This window comes from Bombina bombina, chromosome 9 (genome assembly GCF_027579735.1).
Source record: "Bombina bombina isolate aBomBom1 chromosome 9, aBomBom1.pri, whole genome shotgun sequence".
Classification (NCBI taxonomy): domain Eukaryota; kingdom Metazoa; phylum Chordata; class Amphibia; order Anura; family Bombinatoridae; genus Bombina; species Bombina bombina.
Genome location: NC_069507.1, coordinates 144390436 through 144406993, shown reverse-complemented (window position 1 = coordinate 144406993; position 16558 = coordinate 144390436). Strand labels below are relative to the sequence as shown.

The 16558-nt window shown below is 33.5% G+C and overlaps 1 protein-coding gene across 2 annotated transcripts in view; it reads left to right on the top strand.

Moving 5' to 3' along the window:
* Positions 1-16558, top strand: part of MYOF (myoferlin) — a 313269-nt gene that overhangs the window by 102162 nt on the left and 194549 nt on the right. For both annotated transcript variants that reach the window (XM_053692421.1, XM_053692420.1), the window contains exons 7-13: positions 3255-3383; positions 3811-3873; positions 5193-5243; positions 6309-6339; positions 6565-6680; positions 8633-8759; positions 12326-12429. In XM_053692421.1, the coding sequence (XP_053548396.1) occupies positions 3255-3383; positions 3811-3873; positions 5193-5243; positions 6309-6339; positions 6565-6680; positions 8633-8759; positions 12326-12429 (621 nt within the window). The remainder of the gene's footprint in view (positions 1-3254; positions 3384-3810; positions 3874-5192; positions 5244-6308; positions 6340-6564; positions 6681-8632; positions 8760-12325; positions 12430-16558) is intronic.

Below are 16558 nucleotides of genomic sequence, written 5' to 3'. Positions count from 1 at the left end.
TTCCTACATTACCTTATAGTTTAGGTAAAATATGAACAAGGAGGTCTGTGTAGAGCCAGTTTGTGTTCACTTGGCAGTGGTATGAGGGCTAGTGCTAATAAAGGGAGACTGATGGCAAGCCATAGTGGCATTGTTGCCAGGTAAAAGGAATTGCAGCAGAACGTCTTTATGTATTTACAGTATAGTCACATATTTACTTGTGCATGCCAACAGTTAAATGGTAACAGGTGGCTCAGAAATGTTCCTGTTACTATTTTCAATACTGGCATTAATAAAAGATGCCCTACTTGATAATTAACTGACTATTAGATGTTGTTAAAATGTTTAATGTTTTTAGAATAGTTCACCTTTGCCAAGAACAGAAGAGAAAGAACTGTTTGTCATTAAAGTCAGTGTTCCATTAAAGGGACATGAAACCCAAAATTTTTCTTTCATGATTTGGATAGAACATACAATTTTAAACAATATTATCAAATTTGTTTCATTCTCTTGGTATCATTTGTTGAAAGAGCAGCAATGCACTACTAGTTTCTGACTGAACACATGGTTGAGCCAATGACAATTTGGATATATATATATATATATATATATATATATATATATATATATATATATATATATATATATATATATATATATATATATATATATATATATATATATATATATATATATATATATATATATATATACAGGGAGTGCAGAATTATTAGGCAAGTTGTATTTTTGAGGATTAATTTTATTATTGAACAACAACCATGTTCTCAATGAACCCAAAAAACTCATTAATATCAAAGCTGAATATTTTTGGAAGTAGTTTTTACTTTGTTTTTAGTTATATCTATTTTAGGGGGATATCTGTGTGTGCAGGTGACTATTACTGTGCATAATTATTAGGCAACTTAACAAAAAACAAATATATACCCATTTCAATTATTTATTTTTACCAGTGAAACCAATATAACATCTCAACATTCACAAATATACATTTCTGACATTCAAAAACAAATCAGTGACCAATATAGCCACCTTTCTTTGCAAGGACACTCAAAAGCCTGCCATCCATGGATTCTGTCAGTGTTTTGATCTGTTCAACATCAACATTGCGTGCAGCAGCAACCACAGCCTCCCAGACACTGTTCAGAGAGGTGTACTGTTTTCCCTCCTTGTAAATCTCACATTTGATGATGGACCACAGGTTCTCAATGGGGTTCAGATCAGGTGAACAAGGAGGCCATGTCATTAGATTTTCTTATTTTATACCCTTTCTTGCCAGCCACGCTGTGGAGTACTTGGACGCGTGTGATGGAGCATTGTCCTGCATGAAAATCATGTTTTTCTTGAAGGATGCAGACTTCTTCCTGTACCACTGCTTGAAGAAGGTGTCTTCCAGAAACTGGCAGTAGGACTGGGAGTTGAGCTTGACTCCAGCCTCAACCCGAAAAGGCCCCACAAGCTCATCTTTGATGATACCAGCCCAAACCAGTACTCCACCTCCACCTTGCTGGCGCCTGAGTCGGACTGGAGCTCTCTGCCCTTTACCAATCCAGCCACGGGCCCATCCATCTGGCCCATCAAGACTCACTCTCATTTCATCAGTCCATAAAACCTTAGAAAAATCAGTCTTGAGATATTTCTTGGCCCAGTCTTGACGTTTCAGCTTGTGTGTCTTGTTCAGTGGTGGTCGTCTTTCAGCCTTTCTTACCTTGGCCATGTCTCTGAGTATTGCACACCTTGTGCTTTTGGGCACTCCAGTGATGTTGCAGCTCTGAAATATGGCCAAACTGGTGGCAAGTGGCATCTTGGCAGCTGCACGCTTGACTTTTCTCAGTTCATGGGCAGTTATTTTGCGCCTTGGTTTTTCCACACGCTTCTTGCGACCCTGTTGACTATTTTGAATGAAACGCTTGATTGTTCGATGATCACGCTTCAGAAGCTTTGCAATTTTAAGAGTGCTGCATCCCTCTGCAAGATATCTCACTATTTTTGACTTTTCTGAGCCTGTCAAGTCCTTCTTTTGACCCATTTTGCCAAAGGAAAGGAAGTTGCCTAATAATTCTGCACACCTGATATAGGGTGTTGATGTCATTAGACCACACCCCTTCTCATTACAGAGATGCACATCACCTAATATGCTTAATTGGTAGTAGGCTTTCGAGCCTATACAGCTTGGAGTAAGACAACATGCATAAAGAGGATGATGTGGTCAAAATACTCATTTGCCTAATAATTCTGCACTCCCTGTATAGCCACCAATCAGCAGCTAGAACCTAGGTTATTTGCTGCTCCTGAGCTTTCCTAGATAAACCTTTCAACAAATGATAACAAGAGCAGAAAAAAAATAAAATAGAGCATACAATTTTAAATTACTTTCCAATTTACTTCTGGATAAATGTCTAATTAGGACTTTACAGTCCCTTTAAGCTGGAATACTGGTATTGGCAAATGTGACGCTAAATCAAATGATTATTCCAGAAGTCACTTACTACTTTACACTTTTTCCCCTTCTAAGTTTTTTACTACTAAGTTAATATTTTCAGAATATATAATTCTGGGTTCATACACCCTCATCCTAATTTGGGGCTACCTTTTCAGATGTTTTACTTAAAGGGACACTGAACCCAAATTTTTCATTTTGTGATTCAGAAGGAGCATGCAATTTTAAGCAGCTTTATAATTTACTCCTATTATCATTTTTTCTTTGTTCTCTTGCTATCTTTATTTGAAAAAGAAGGCATCCCAGCAATTTTTTTGGTTTAGAACCCTAGACAGCACTTTTTATTGGTGGGTGAATTCATCCACCAATCAGCAAGAATAACCCAGGTTGTTCACCAAAAATTGGCCGGCATCTAAACGTACATTCTTGTTTTTCAAATAAAGATACCAAGAGAATGAAGAAAAGTTGATAATAGTAGTAAATTAGAAAGTTGCTTAAAATTGCATGCTCTATCTGAATCACAAAATAAAAAATTTGGGTTCAGTGTTCCTTTAACGCCAGCCAATTTAATTGGCCTATATACTGTAGTTTATTTGAATTTAAAAGCCCTGGTTTTAGGATTATCACTGATGGAATAGAAAATGCACAAGTTGTGCCATTTGCTTTATGGCAGGGATAAATAAGCCTGTTAGATTGATATTACTGAGTTTGATTACCTCTGTTATACAAAGACCATCTCATTTCTATAGTTTTATTTGTTAGATTGTTGTAAATTGTTTGTTAAAAAACAAAAATGACAAAAACAATGTTTCAATAGATTCGTGTTAGGGTTATTGAAGGACGTCAGCTGTCTGGGAACAATATTAAGCCTGTCGTAAAAGTAAATGTTGCGGGCCAAACGCATCGGACAAGGATTAAGAGAGGAAACAATCCATACTTTGATGAGGTAAGATTGTCTGATTTCACTTTAAATAAAATATATTGTGTATTCATTAAACAAATATTTCTCAGGTTTTTTTAATAGGGCTTCTGGAATTTTAGACATTATAGTACAACTTGTTGTGATACTCGTAAATTATCATGTGACATCTTAGAAGAAATACCCAAAGGCTGAACGGAAGGTTTAACAAAAGAACCAAATGGCACATCAATTGTACCAAAAAACATGAGCCATATTGTAAACAACAAATAGTTCTGTTCCTAAAAATGCAGATTCACTTTAATTATAAGTTGTCGAATGTTCAGTAGATATGAATTCATCTTAATAGGCCTCCATAGTGCGAAATATCAGTAGAAATGTTTGAAGCTACCACAATAAAATTACCAGACTCGTAATCATGGAGCTTATATTTTCTTTTTCTCCTCCATTGTAGATCTTCTTTTACAACGTTAACATGACACCTTTAGAACTGTTTGATGAATCCATAAGTATTCGGGTAAGAATAAAAAAAAAAAAAAAAGTTAGTTCGTAAAATTTAGTAAATATAAACTTATATTGGCATATTCCACTCATGATGATGGATGTAAAAGTTGGATTTAAAGTTCACTTTTATCTCTTTCTTATGAATATTGAAAATGAGTAGGACATTTCGTAAACAGACAGACATTTAACTATCCAAACATATAGGTAAAGGGTGGGGATGAATGGGAAAGTCGGAAGCTTTCTGAAATGGAGCAAAGGTAATGGTAACTATTAAAGGGACACTAAAATAAAAACTGAATTTTCTTGATTCTGATAGATTATGCAGTTTTAAGATACTTTACAATTTAATTCCATTATCTAGTTTTAAATTCTTTCTGAGGCACCGGCTACTACTGAGCATGTGTACAAACTCAGTGTATACGTATACTAGTCTGTGATTGGCTGATGGCTGTCACATGATATAGGGGGCCAACAAATGGGGGGAAACAAATAGAAAATCTGCTGCTTATTTTAAATTCAGAGTAAGTACTAATGCATTGTCCTATTATTATGTACTTGTTAATTATGTAATTCTACTGTACTTAAAGGGAAATTTCAGCCAAAATTGGAATCCACATAGATTCATTTCAGTTTTGAATGGAAGGATTTTTGTAATATACAGTACATGTATTAGCAAAAATGCTTCCAATAAAAGCTATAGCTGTTTCAAATGTGTATTTACGTATGCACCGTGCACCAGCATTTTAGCGCCTAAGGTGCTTGTACCATCTGGTAAAGACTCAATTTGTTAATTGCTGATAACACATACAAAAAACACTGGTGCTCTGAGTAGCTGCAGTATTTAAAATGCTGGTGCACTGAGAATATTTAGCTATGCTTCACATGCACGTGCAGAGAAAAATGCTAACCTTGAAACAGTGATAACTTTTACTAGAAGCATTTTTCCCAAAAGATGTATATTGCAAATATGTTTCTATTCGAAGATGTAATTCATCTATGTGCATTTAAATTTTTACCGGAATGTCTCTTTAATAAGCTGCAGATTTTTTTAAAGTTAATATGTTGCTATATGTTGTGATCCAAAATGAACAAATAACATTCGCTTCAGAGCAAAGGAAATATAAAATATAAGCTAAAATTTCTATTTCTGTAATATCACTTCTGATTTTTTTTTGGTTTTGTTTTGCTTCTTAATTGAACAGTAATGCAACAAAGCTCATTCTATCAAGGTTAAGGTGACAGTTTTAATTGGTCTGCAATGTTAATAAATATACGAGTAGCTGAGGTCAACAAGTCTTTCTAATGTATGTATTTTTTTTTCCCCCCCCATAGCTATATAATTCTGGCTCAGTACGAGCAGACAGCTTAATTGGAGAATTTAAGGTAAATAAATCTGCTATGTTGGGCTAATAATTACAGGAAGTGTATACAAGTTTAAAAATAAAATGCTGTTTTTTTCATTAGCTAATTTTATTTTTAAATATTTTTTTATGTGTTTAACTTATAGTGAAATTAGTGCTGCTGTACTGGAGGACACGTTTGAATGCCACTCCTGATTAGCTCACCAGCTGTAGTCTTATCTTCATCAGCATTGCACTACTAGTAGATGCGTAATGATGACTAGACAGTTAATCACACAATAAGAAAAAAGACATTTGTTTACAAATAAAATGCTGTAACAAAACATCATTTTCTTTTAAACTAGAATGCTCCTTTAATCTTTTTTTCTATTATTATTAATACACACCGAGCAGGAGTTTTTATAAGGATAAAGTTCATTCTTTGTTTTAAATATATGAATACATCTTAATAAAATTAGTTTGCACAGTTTCTATTAGAAAGATTTCTCCTTATGTCCTGATCTACGGCATTTATTCAATAGCTGTCCGTTGTGTAACTGTTTCTGTGTCTTTTTCTCTCTCTGTGTGTCTTTTTTTTTTTTTTTTTTCTTGAGTACTACTTTTAAATCCTTTCATTTTTTTCTTCATACACATCTTTAGTCCTTGTTTAACTTGACCACTGAATAACACACATTAATTGTACAACAGATTATGCTACAATGTACTGTACTCTCTCTCTCTCTGTCTGTCTGTCTGTCTGTCTCTCTCTCTCTCTCTCTCTCTCTCTCTCTCTCTCTTTCTCTTTCTCTTTCTCTTTCTCTGTGTGTCTTTTTTTTCTCTCTCCCTAGGTCTTTTTTTTTCTCTCTCTCTAGGCCTTTTTATCTATCTGTCTGTGTCGGTCTCTCTCTCGGTCTCTTATTTTTATATATATATATATATATATATATATATATATATATATATATATATATATATATATATATATATATATATATATATATATATATATATATATATATATATATATATTTTTTTTTTTTTTTCTTTTTCAAAATAATGTTTTATGAACCTCCTTAAACTTTTTTTTTTTTTTTTTTTTTTTTAACAGATTGATGTTGGGTTTGTCTATGATGAGCCAGGTAAGAATAATTTTATTATTTTTCTATCATGTATTAATGTAATGTGCTTTCCACAACCTCTATTATTGCTGGCACCTTTTTACAATCTTGAGTACTACTTTTAAATCCTCTTTCATTTTTTTCTTCATACACATCTTTAGTCCTTGTTTAACTTGACCACTGAATAACACACATTAATTGTACAACAGATTATGCTACAATGTACTGTTCCGGTGTTTTTATCAGGTCACGCTGTCATGCGCAAATGGGTCCTACTTCATGATCCTGAAGATACAAGTTCAGGAGCAAAAGGTTATCTTAAACTCAGCATGTTTGTTATAGGAACAGGAGATGAACCCCCTGTAAGTAATCATTTATTTTCTTGTAATTTTCCAATTAAATAATAAAATTGGTATATGGAAGGTTAACGGAGCATTGTACTGTAAAAAAAAGTTTTGTTCCTGATTGACCATTTTACCTGCTAGTGTGTTAAGTGCTAGATTACAAGTGGATATTAGCACGATATTTGCACTCCACTCGTAATACCAGCACACACAAATGTGGTACAGAAAAGCTGTGTAAACTTAGCCAGAAGAAGAAATTAGATAAGTAATAAATGTTAGTTTTAAGTTGTTCTTAAGTTGTTGGGCTTTAGTATACAGGCAGAGATTATAAAAAGTGTGTACAAAAGTGATACAATAAGGAGATCTGATTGCCCTGTAATCTCAACACATTTTAATGGGTTGTGAGTTCAAAGAACAGCAGCTATTTCACATACAAAAATAAAGCTAAATATGCCATTTCTTATGCATTTTATACTCTGCAGCAGGTATAACAACTTATTGGAAACACATGAAGGGAAAAACTATTTTACAGTACACTGCCCCTTCAAACCGAAAGGAACAATTTCTAATATCTTTAAAGGGACGTGAAACACTATAAGATCATAACATTTTTAGTTGTGTGTTAAAAAAAAATTGCAATATACTTTTATTTTTTTATTTTGCCCCCGTTTCCTGTAATTTTAAATCTGAAAATTAAGATTTTTTTTGATTAGATAAGTACTGGTAAACAATGTAGCATTTGCTAACAATTACAGCAAACAAGGCAATGATGCATTTCAAAACATTTTTAAAGTCGCACAGTATTTTAGTTTCTTGCAAGACTACAGAACATTTCAAACTATTTACTGTCTCTTTAATACTTTGCTTCTGTGTATAACAAGTCATTGAAAACTGGTTTGATCACCCAGTGAAAGTTGACACTACAGGATCTAAATATCAGTAAATAGATATGCACTGATACTGTACATATTTTTCAACTAGTTTTTGTCATTGTCCTCATGAATTATTTCCTGTCTTTTTGGAAAGTTTTATTCAGAAGACCTAAGTGACTAATTAAAATTATCATTATGATTATTGTTAATGTAACCACAACCTCTTAGGGCTTTTTTGTGGGGGTACACACTGTTACCCTCACCTCTGCCAACTCCATAACAGGTAATATTAGTAGTCATCATGTAAATACTCTAGTTTTCCCAAGAGGGTGCGGAGAAATACATCAAATATTGTAAATAATGATATCCCTTTGCTTTTCTCAAAGTTACTGAGCAGAATATTTACAAAAAAGCTTAGACCAATAGGTAGAATGAGAAGATTAGAAGCCAGTAGTCTTTTTATAAAACATAGCACGCCAAATAAATCTTTACATTTTTTAAAATCGGGTCTGGAATCTAAGAAATATTTTATGAATAGGTGCTATGACTTACTACTTAATCTATCCATGCCATTTTAATCCCCCGATCTCCGGCCTCCCACTTCAAAAGGATTTTTTTTGGTGAGCTAACGGTTTGAAATGTTCTCCAATCGGCACTTTTTTTGTAGCGTGAGCGCTGATTGGAGAATAATTTCAAACCATTAATGCTCAAACAATATGAGTTTTGAAGTGGACAGCCGGAGTGCGAGTCATCTTTATTAGAAGTGATCAATTAAATTAAAGTAATGATTAGATTCCGGACCCGATTTTAAAACATGTCAAGTTTAGCATCACTTTTGAGAAATTCTTCCTGTTTGGGCCTTGGGGTGCCATTTTCCACAGGGTCAGTCATGGCTAAGATGATCTATAATAAGTAGACAAGACTGCCTATTATATGTATCTACTGTGTAATCGGATTATATTAAGTGAGCAACACCTGCTGACTATAGAGATTTTTTTTTAAATTAATTTTATCTTCTATAACATTTCTATGCATCTATTTTTAGAACCATAAAAATGAATAGCTAGACAATTAACTACCTTACTATTTTTTTTTCAGGCTGAAAAAAGAGAGAAAGATATTGAAGCAGATGACGTTGAAAGCAACTTATTGCTGCCTGCCGGAATGGCGCTTCGATGGGTGACCTTCCTGCTTAAAATCTACAGAGCTGAAGATATTCCTCAGAGTAAGTATCATGGTGTAATCCTGTAATTATTTGCAGTGATTTAGATCTGAGCAAAACAACTGAGGACATGGTTATATTTAATTTTTATGTTCTTAGGATCAACCATTATTACTACTATTGTGATTTTGTACAAAATATGTGAGGGGCAATGCAAGATTCCAGTGTTTCACAGGCTACAGCTTGCAGAGATCTTTAAAGGGACATTGTAATGAACTAATACTATAGTGCTCTCTAGAATATTGACATTTTCATTCTTTTGCATTAAAATAAGCCTTTGTCAATTTTGTTTGGTTAAATTGGGGATGGGCAACTATCGGCCCTCCAGATGTTATGGACTACATCTCCCATAATGCTCTTTCAGCCATAATACAGGAAAAGCATCATGGGATATACAGTCCATAACATCTGGAGGGCCGGTAATTGCTTAACAACCCACTCTCGTGCAAACCTGATCGCATATTCTCCAGTGTGCTAACCCGACATGAAAATATGAATATTTTACTTTCCAATGTTCTTCACTTAACAGAATGTTCTTTTTGATTCTAAAAAATTAGTTCTACTTTTATCTGATGGTTTCTTTGTACAATGTAGATCTATACGTGTGTGTGTATATGTACTGTATATGTACTGTATATGTGTGTGTGTGTGTGTGTGTGTGTGTGTATATGTGTATGTATGTATATATATATATATATATATATATATATATATATATATATATATATATATATATATATATAAAAAAATATCTATTTAAAATACATATAACATATTCTGCTATGAGCAGAACAATGGAATGTGAAATATTTACAGTCAATACATATAACGTTTAACACTTTATCGAAGCGAATTGAAACCACAAAAAATTTCATGTTTCAGATACAACATACAGTTTTAAACAACTTTCCAATTTACTACTGTTATCGTATTTGCTTCATACTCTTGGTATCCTTTGTTTAAGGAGCAGTACTGGGAGTTAGTTGAAAGCCAATGGCAAGCTGCATATATGTGCATCCACCAATCAGCAGTTTCTGAGACTACCTAGGTATACTTTTCAACAAAGGATACAAAGAAAACAAAACAAATTAGATCATGGAAATAAAATGGAAAGTTGTTTAAAACTGCATGCTCTATCTGAACCACGAAAGAAAGAAATTGGGGTTTTCATCTACTTAAAGGACCAGTCAACACAGTAGATTTGCATAATCAACAAATGCAAGATAACAAGACAATGCAATAGCACTTAGTCTGAACTTCAAATGAATAGTAGATTTTTTTCTGACAATTTTAAAAGTTATGTATTTTTCCGCTCCCCCTGTACCATGTGACAGCCATCAGCCATTCACAAATGCATACACATACCATGTGACAGCCTCAGCCATTCACAAATGCATACACACTTATTCTTGCACATGCCCAGTAGGAGCTGGTGACTCAAAAAGTTTAAATATAAAAAAATGTGCACATTTTGTTAATGGAAGTAAATTGGAAAGTTGTTTAAAATGGCATGCTCTATCTGAATAATGAAAGTTTAATTTGGATTGAGTGTCTCTTTAACTGCAGAGGTAGTAGTTTGTTCCCTTTAAATCCCAGGAAATGTCCCTTCCTGTTTATCAGTATTTGTCTGTTATTGGGTGGTTCTGATACCAATGGTTATGTATTGAGAACATTTACTTTTAGTGGTTTTATCCACTATTATATCATTTGCTTTTACTTTTGCAAACAATTGTACATATCCTCACAAAAGCTTATATTAATCTCCATTACAAACATCATGCGTAGAATACATATCCAAATGTTTACTTTGCAACTTATACAAGATATATGCTCTAGTTATTTACCTGTAGAAATGTATTGCTCCTGCAACGTGATGACTAATATTTGTCCTGTTTTATTAGTCCTGCTTTAAAAAAACATAATGTGTGGCAAATGGGCTGGGCAAAAGCTTTCATTTTACTTTTTTTTTTACAACTCTCTGTGTATTCAAGAAATTACGCCTTAATAAAATGTTAGCTTCTGTATACAATGTACACAAAATGCAAGTTAACTTAAAGGTACACAATCAGTATCTGAAATGCAAAGTTTTAATGTCACACATCGTTAATAGAATGTTATTCAGTTGCAATAAGGCATGTGTATCTATCTGTCCCCCATATGCTCATGTAGTCATGTGATGTAGTGTGTAAAGCAATATTTGCACTGGAATGCTATGTGTTTAACCCTAGCAAAGAGGTTAAACACATAAAGTGCCACCCATGAGCTGCACTGGTGCTCACACGTTTAACACAGTCTGTGTTAGGTGGGCTCATGTTAATGCCACTGACGATTTGGCTCCATTGACTGTTTCCTGCTCAGGACCAGCAGTACCCTGTTTGTGTAAAAGGTCTTTTTATATGCAAAAGAAGGGGGAGGGGTTGTCTTATTTCCCACTTGCAGTGGGCTTTCCAGCTACCTTTTCAACAGAGCTAAACTGAGAGCTTCTAAGTAAGTTTATTTTAAGCAGTTTTATCCTGGATTTTTATATCAGTATCTGTGCATCTTATTCTTCATAGTAGTGTCTATTACATGCAGTTATATGAAAGTGAGTGTATACTGTCCCTTTAACACATTAGAACATTGTATTATTGTTCCTTTATGTCCCTTTAAAGGGCCACTAAACCCAAAATCTTTCTTTCATGATTCAGATAGAGAATACAAATTTAAACAACATTACAATTTACTTCTATTATTTATTTTGCTTTATTTTTTTAGATATCCTTAGTTGAAGAAAAAGCAATGCACATGGGTGAGCCAATCACACGAGGCTTCTATGTGCAGCAACCAATCAGCAGCTACTGAGCATATCTAGATATGCTTTTCAGCAAAGAATATCAAGAGAATAAAACAAATGAGATAATGGAAGTAAATTAGAAAGATGTTTAAAATTGCATTCTCTTTCTAAATCATGAAAGAAAAAATGTGGGTTTCATGTCCCTTTAACAAGTCACAGGACTCATTTGTCGTACAGAGAACTCAGGCCACTCTATAATGTTAAAACAGAACTTTTGATGGAACCCTGCAGTCTAGAAATGTTATGTCCAGTTGCTTTGTCATATTATTATATCCTGCAATCCCTACATAAGTCTTAAAGGGATAGGAAACTCAATATTGAACTTAATTAATTCAGATAGAGCATGCAATTTTAAGACACTTTTATTTATAAATGTGCTTTGTTCTCTTTGTATCCCTTGTTGAAAAAGAAATACACACATATCCTACACTAGTGGGAGCTAGCTGCTGATTGGTCCCTGCACACATTTGTCTCTTGTGATTGGCTAACTAGATGTGTTCAGCTAGCTGCAAGTAGTACAATGATACAATGATAAAAGTAAATTGGAAAGTTGTTTAAAATTGTATATCCATCCAAATCATGAAAGAAAATGTTGGTTTCCTGTCCCTTTTAAACTTGTCCCTATGTATTCATTTAATGCACATCTTTTGTTGAGATTTAATTATAGTTTTTTGTAAATGCTTAACTTGCTTCAGATGTTTAATTATTATGTATTGATTGGTTTTGCTTTCTTTAGTGGATGACGCTTTTGCGCAGTCAGTCAAAGAGTTGTTTGGGGGAGATTCAGACAGGAAAAATTTGGTTGATCCATTTGTGGAAGTGTCATTTGCTGGAAAGAAGGTATTTCAAATTGTTCCTTTATTAAATTTCAATAATTCACAACTGTGTCAGTTAATTCCTGTGTTTGCTAGTTACTATTGTTGTGACTGTTCAAAATCCAAGATTTAGAGAAACTAAGTCTATTAAAATGCATGTTACTACTTTTAGTTTCAGTTCTGTGAGTTCCTGGAGCATAGAATCCGATAAATATGTGATATATATGTGGGTGGGATTTCTAACTAAACATTTTTACACCGGGCTGGAATTTTAAAGGTTTATCATAAACAGTTTCTATCATTTTTACAAATAAAGTTATGGTAAATATAATAAAAAAATTTAAAAAAAAAAGTTTATGTAAATATATTTAGCATTGGAAAAAGTGACTTTAGAAATTGTCCTGCTAATCCCTCCCCCCTCCCCAGCATTTCCTTTTTATCTAATCTATGACAAGCGTGTGGTGCAGCCAATAAGAGACGCACCAGACGCCCTATTTATTTCACGCTGCTGGATCCAATGCCAGTGCAACTGTGCATGCGCTATTCACCGGCAGACAAGGTAAACAGTAAATCTACACTATATTAAATAGATTCATTGATTAAATATGCAGACAGACAGAAAGCAATTGACACAGCAGCACAAGCCCTTGTGCAATAATTACTGAGGGCAGCAGATGCCCTTGAACAACAATGCCAAGCTGACAAGTTCCCACCAGCAAACCTTGTGTGTCCAGCATTTGAGAAATGTGGCCAATTGTCTTAATTGCATGACATTTTGAGTAAGGTGTAGAAAATGGAGACAACCATTGTTCAGTTATCAAATACTTAATAAAACAAAAATCTCTCTATATCAGAAATCCGTAAAAAGATAAGGTTGACACATTATGAGACTGTTTCATTGTATTCAACAGAAAAAAAAGTGTGAGGAATTTAAAGCGATACTAAACCCACATTTTTTATTTGATTCAGACAGAGCATGCCATTTTAAAGGACCAGTCAACACAGTAGATTTGCATAATCAACAATTGCAAGATAACAAGACCATGCAATAGCACTTAGTCTGAACTTCAAACGAATAGATTTTTTTTCTGACAATTTTAAAAGTTATGTCTTTTTCCACTCCCCCTGTACCATCTGACAGCCATCAGCCAATAACAAATGCATACACTACCATGTGACAGCCATCAGCCAATCACAAATGCATATACACTTATTCTGTGACTTCTTGCACATGCTCAGTAGGAGCTGGTGACTCAAAAAGTTTAAATCTAAAAAGACACTTCACTTTTTTTTTAATGTAAGTAAATTGGAAAGTTGTTTAAAATTGCATGCTCTAACTGAAGAATGAAAGTTTAATTTTGACTTGAATGTCCCTTTAAGCAACTTTCTAATTTACTCCTATTATCACATTTTCTTAGTTATTTTGCTATCTTTATTTTAAAAACAGGAATGTTACACTTGCTTATTGGTGGCTAGCTATCCAGGGTGCTGAACCTAAAATGGGCCGGCTCCTCAACTTTACATTCCTGCTTTTTAAATAAAAATAGCAAGACAATGAATAAAAATTGATAATAGGAGTAAATTAGAAAGTTGCCTAAAATTGCATGCTCTATCTGAATCATGAAGAAAAAAAAATTGGGTTTAATATCCATTTAAGCTAGGAAGATAGTCATGTAAAAATGCCCCTTGCTCCACTCGCCCAGTAGAAGTTGCTTGTGAAAAATCCATGGAGAAAATTCATGACATGGTGATGGGGACTTGATAATACTGAGTTAACAGGGGTTTCATATGGTACCGTACAATTCATTTAAGTGAATGTTTTTGACATGAGAAAGTTTGTAAGTGAGAACGGTGTCCCATTTATTGACTACAGACTAGAAGAGACAGCTGATTGTCACTGAAACTTCTAACCAGAATTCATTGGAATACAAACTGTTTCCTAAAGATAATTGTCACTGTGGATAAGTGACAATCCTGAGCCAAATGCACAATCAAAGAAACCAATGAAAGCACCAGAAATGTTGCATCCAAGCAAGTGCATCTATGTTTGGAATCCAGTGGAAATTTTGTTATTGACTTCCTTCAGCATTGGGTAGACCATGACAAGTGATTGCACCAAGACAATACTTTTGTGCACTAGTCCTTTGTTGCCATGGCTGCCAATGCTGAAGCTGTATTCAAATTTATTGATCACCCCCCCCCCCTCATAGTCACTGGGGGCAAGATCTGCTGAATATTACCTGTTCCCATTTTTGAGTTTTGTGAGTGTTGATAAAGCGACAATGGCTGTTCAAGAGTGGCTGGATAGTTAAGAATAAGAACTTCTTTTTTTTCTGAAGGCATAAAAATGTTGCAACATAGTGTGTTAAACGGAAGGGGATTACATTGAAAAGTGAAACATATATTTTCTAGGTCTAATTATTTTCTTTTATGACAGGATTAGAACGTATTGATCTACCCTTATATCTTATACTTCTTCTTTGTAGTAAAATTTGTAGATTTAATAATGTATTAATACATTTTTTTTTGTCTAATGGTACTGCAAATTGCCCTGTTTTTAAAGCAAAGTCCGCAATGGTATATACATTGAATAAAAAAATATATATTTGAGACGCAACAGTATATACAATGCATTGTACAACAAGCTTTTGAATACCCATGTGTTCCTCAGTCTGCCCCCTGTCAACTAGAAACACTAATAATGTTTAATAAATTGTGGTTTACCTAAGATCCATGTAGCATGTTTTAACTACTAAAAAATAACCATCTGGTTGGTTTTGAGGGAATGCTTGATAAATTAATTCCCATACAAGTTTTTTTTTTCTCAGATCTTCTCCAATCTTCTTTATGGTCTAGGATAATACTAAATTTTAAGGACAGGGAAATATTACTTTGTACTATTGTAGTTTTCTTGGTTCTAGAATTTATAATAAAGCAACTGTTAATTCTTGCAAGATCTGTGATCTAATTTTCACCCCACATATTATGTAACAAGTGAGAGATCTTGTTAAAAGGATGTGACATTTGAAAGTAAATTGTCAGTACACATAAAAGTGCATGTATCTCTGTTATGCAATAATTTTTAAACAATCTTGTCACATTTAACTTCTTTGACAGCTCTGGAATTGAATTCATCACTTGGTTTTCCTTCAGTGTGTGCATTGATCCTGTTTTAATCTCCAGTCAACCAGTTTGTTCTCTATTAGACCTAATTAATTTGTACAAGGATTTTACAAATTCCTTTCCAGTTACTGGGCTTGTAGTATTTTTCTTTTTACTAATTTCAATCTGGCTTCTTTGAACTCCAGTAATAGTGTTTCCTTCAGACAACTGAGCATATTCTCTTCATTAAAATCTCTATTTCTTTGCATTATAATATATTTTCTCCATCTGAACCACATTGTTCTATTCCAATCAATGCATTACATGATAATTACAATTATGGATTTAATATGATCTCTTTTCTCATAATAGCATTTATCTAAAGTTTTTTTTTTCTTTTTCTATAAGTTTGTGCCACCAAGTGTTTATCCGATATAGTAGAATTGACAACTTTTTTTTTAAGAAAATAAAGGAAACCAAGGAATTGAAAATTTAATTTAAGAAATCAACAAATTATACAGCAGTCACAGAACAAAAACATTTTATTTTACAATTTGATACTGTTTGGAATAACAAAATTCATCATAGAAATAATCTCCATTCTCACAGTCTAGCTTAAAGGACCAGTAAACACAGCAGATTTGCATAATCAACAGATGCAAGATAACAAGACAATACAATAGCATTTACTCTGAATTTCAAATGAGTAGTAGATTCTTTTTTAACACATTTCAAAGTTATGTATATTTCCACTCCCCCTGTACCATGTGATAGCAATCAGCCAATCACAAATGCATATACGTATAGTCTGTGAATTCTTGCACATGCTCAGTAGGAGTTGGTGACTCAAAAAAGTGTAAATATAAAAGACTGTGCACATTTTTTTTAATGGAAGTAAATTGGAAAGTTGTTTAAAATTACATGCTGTATCTGAATCATGAAAATGTAATAAAACCTGAGTGTCCCTTTAAAGGGACATGAAACCCAAATATTTATTTCATGACTCAGAAGTGAATTGGAAGCTTTTTTTAAAAAAAAATTGTATTCTCTAT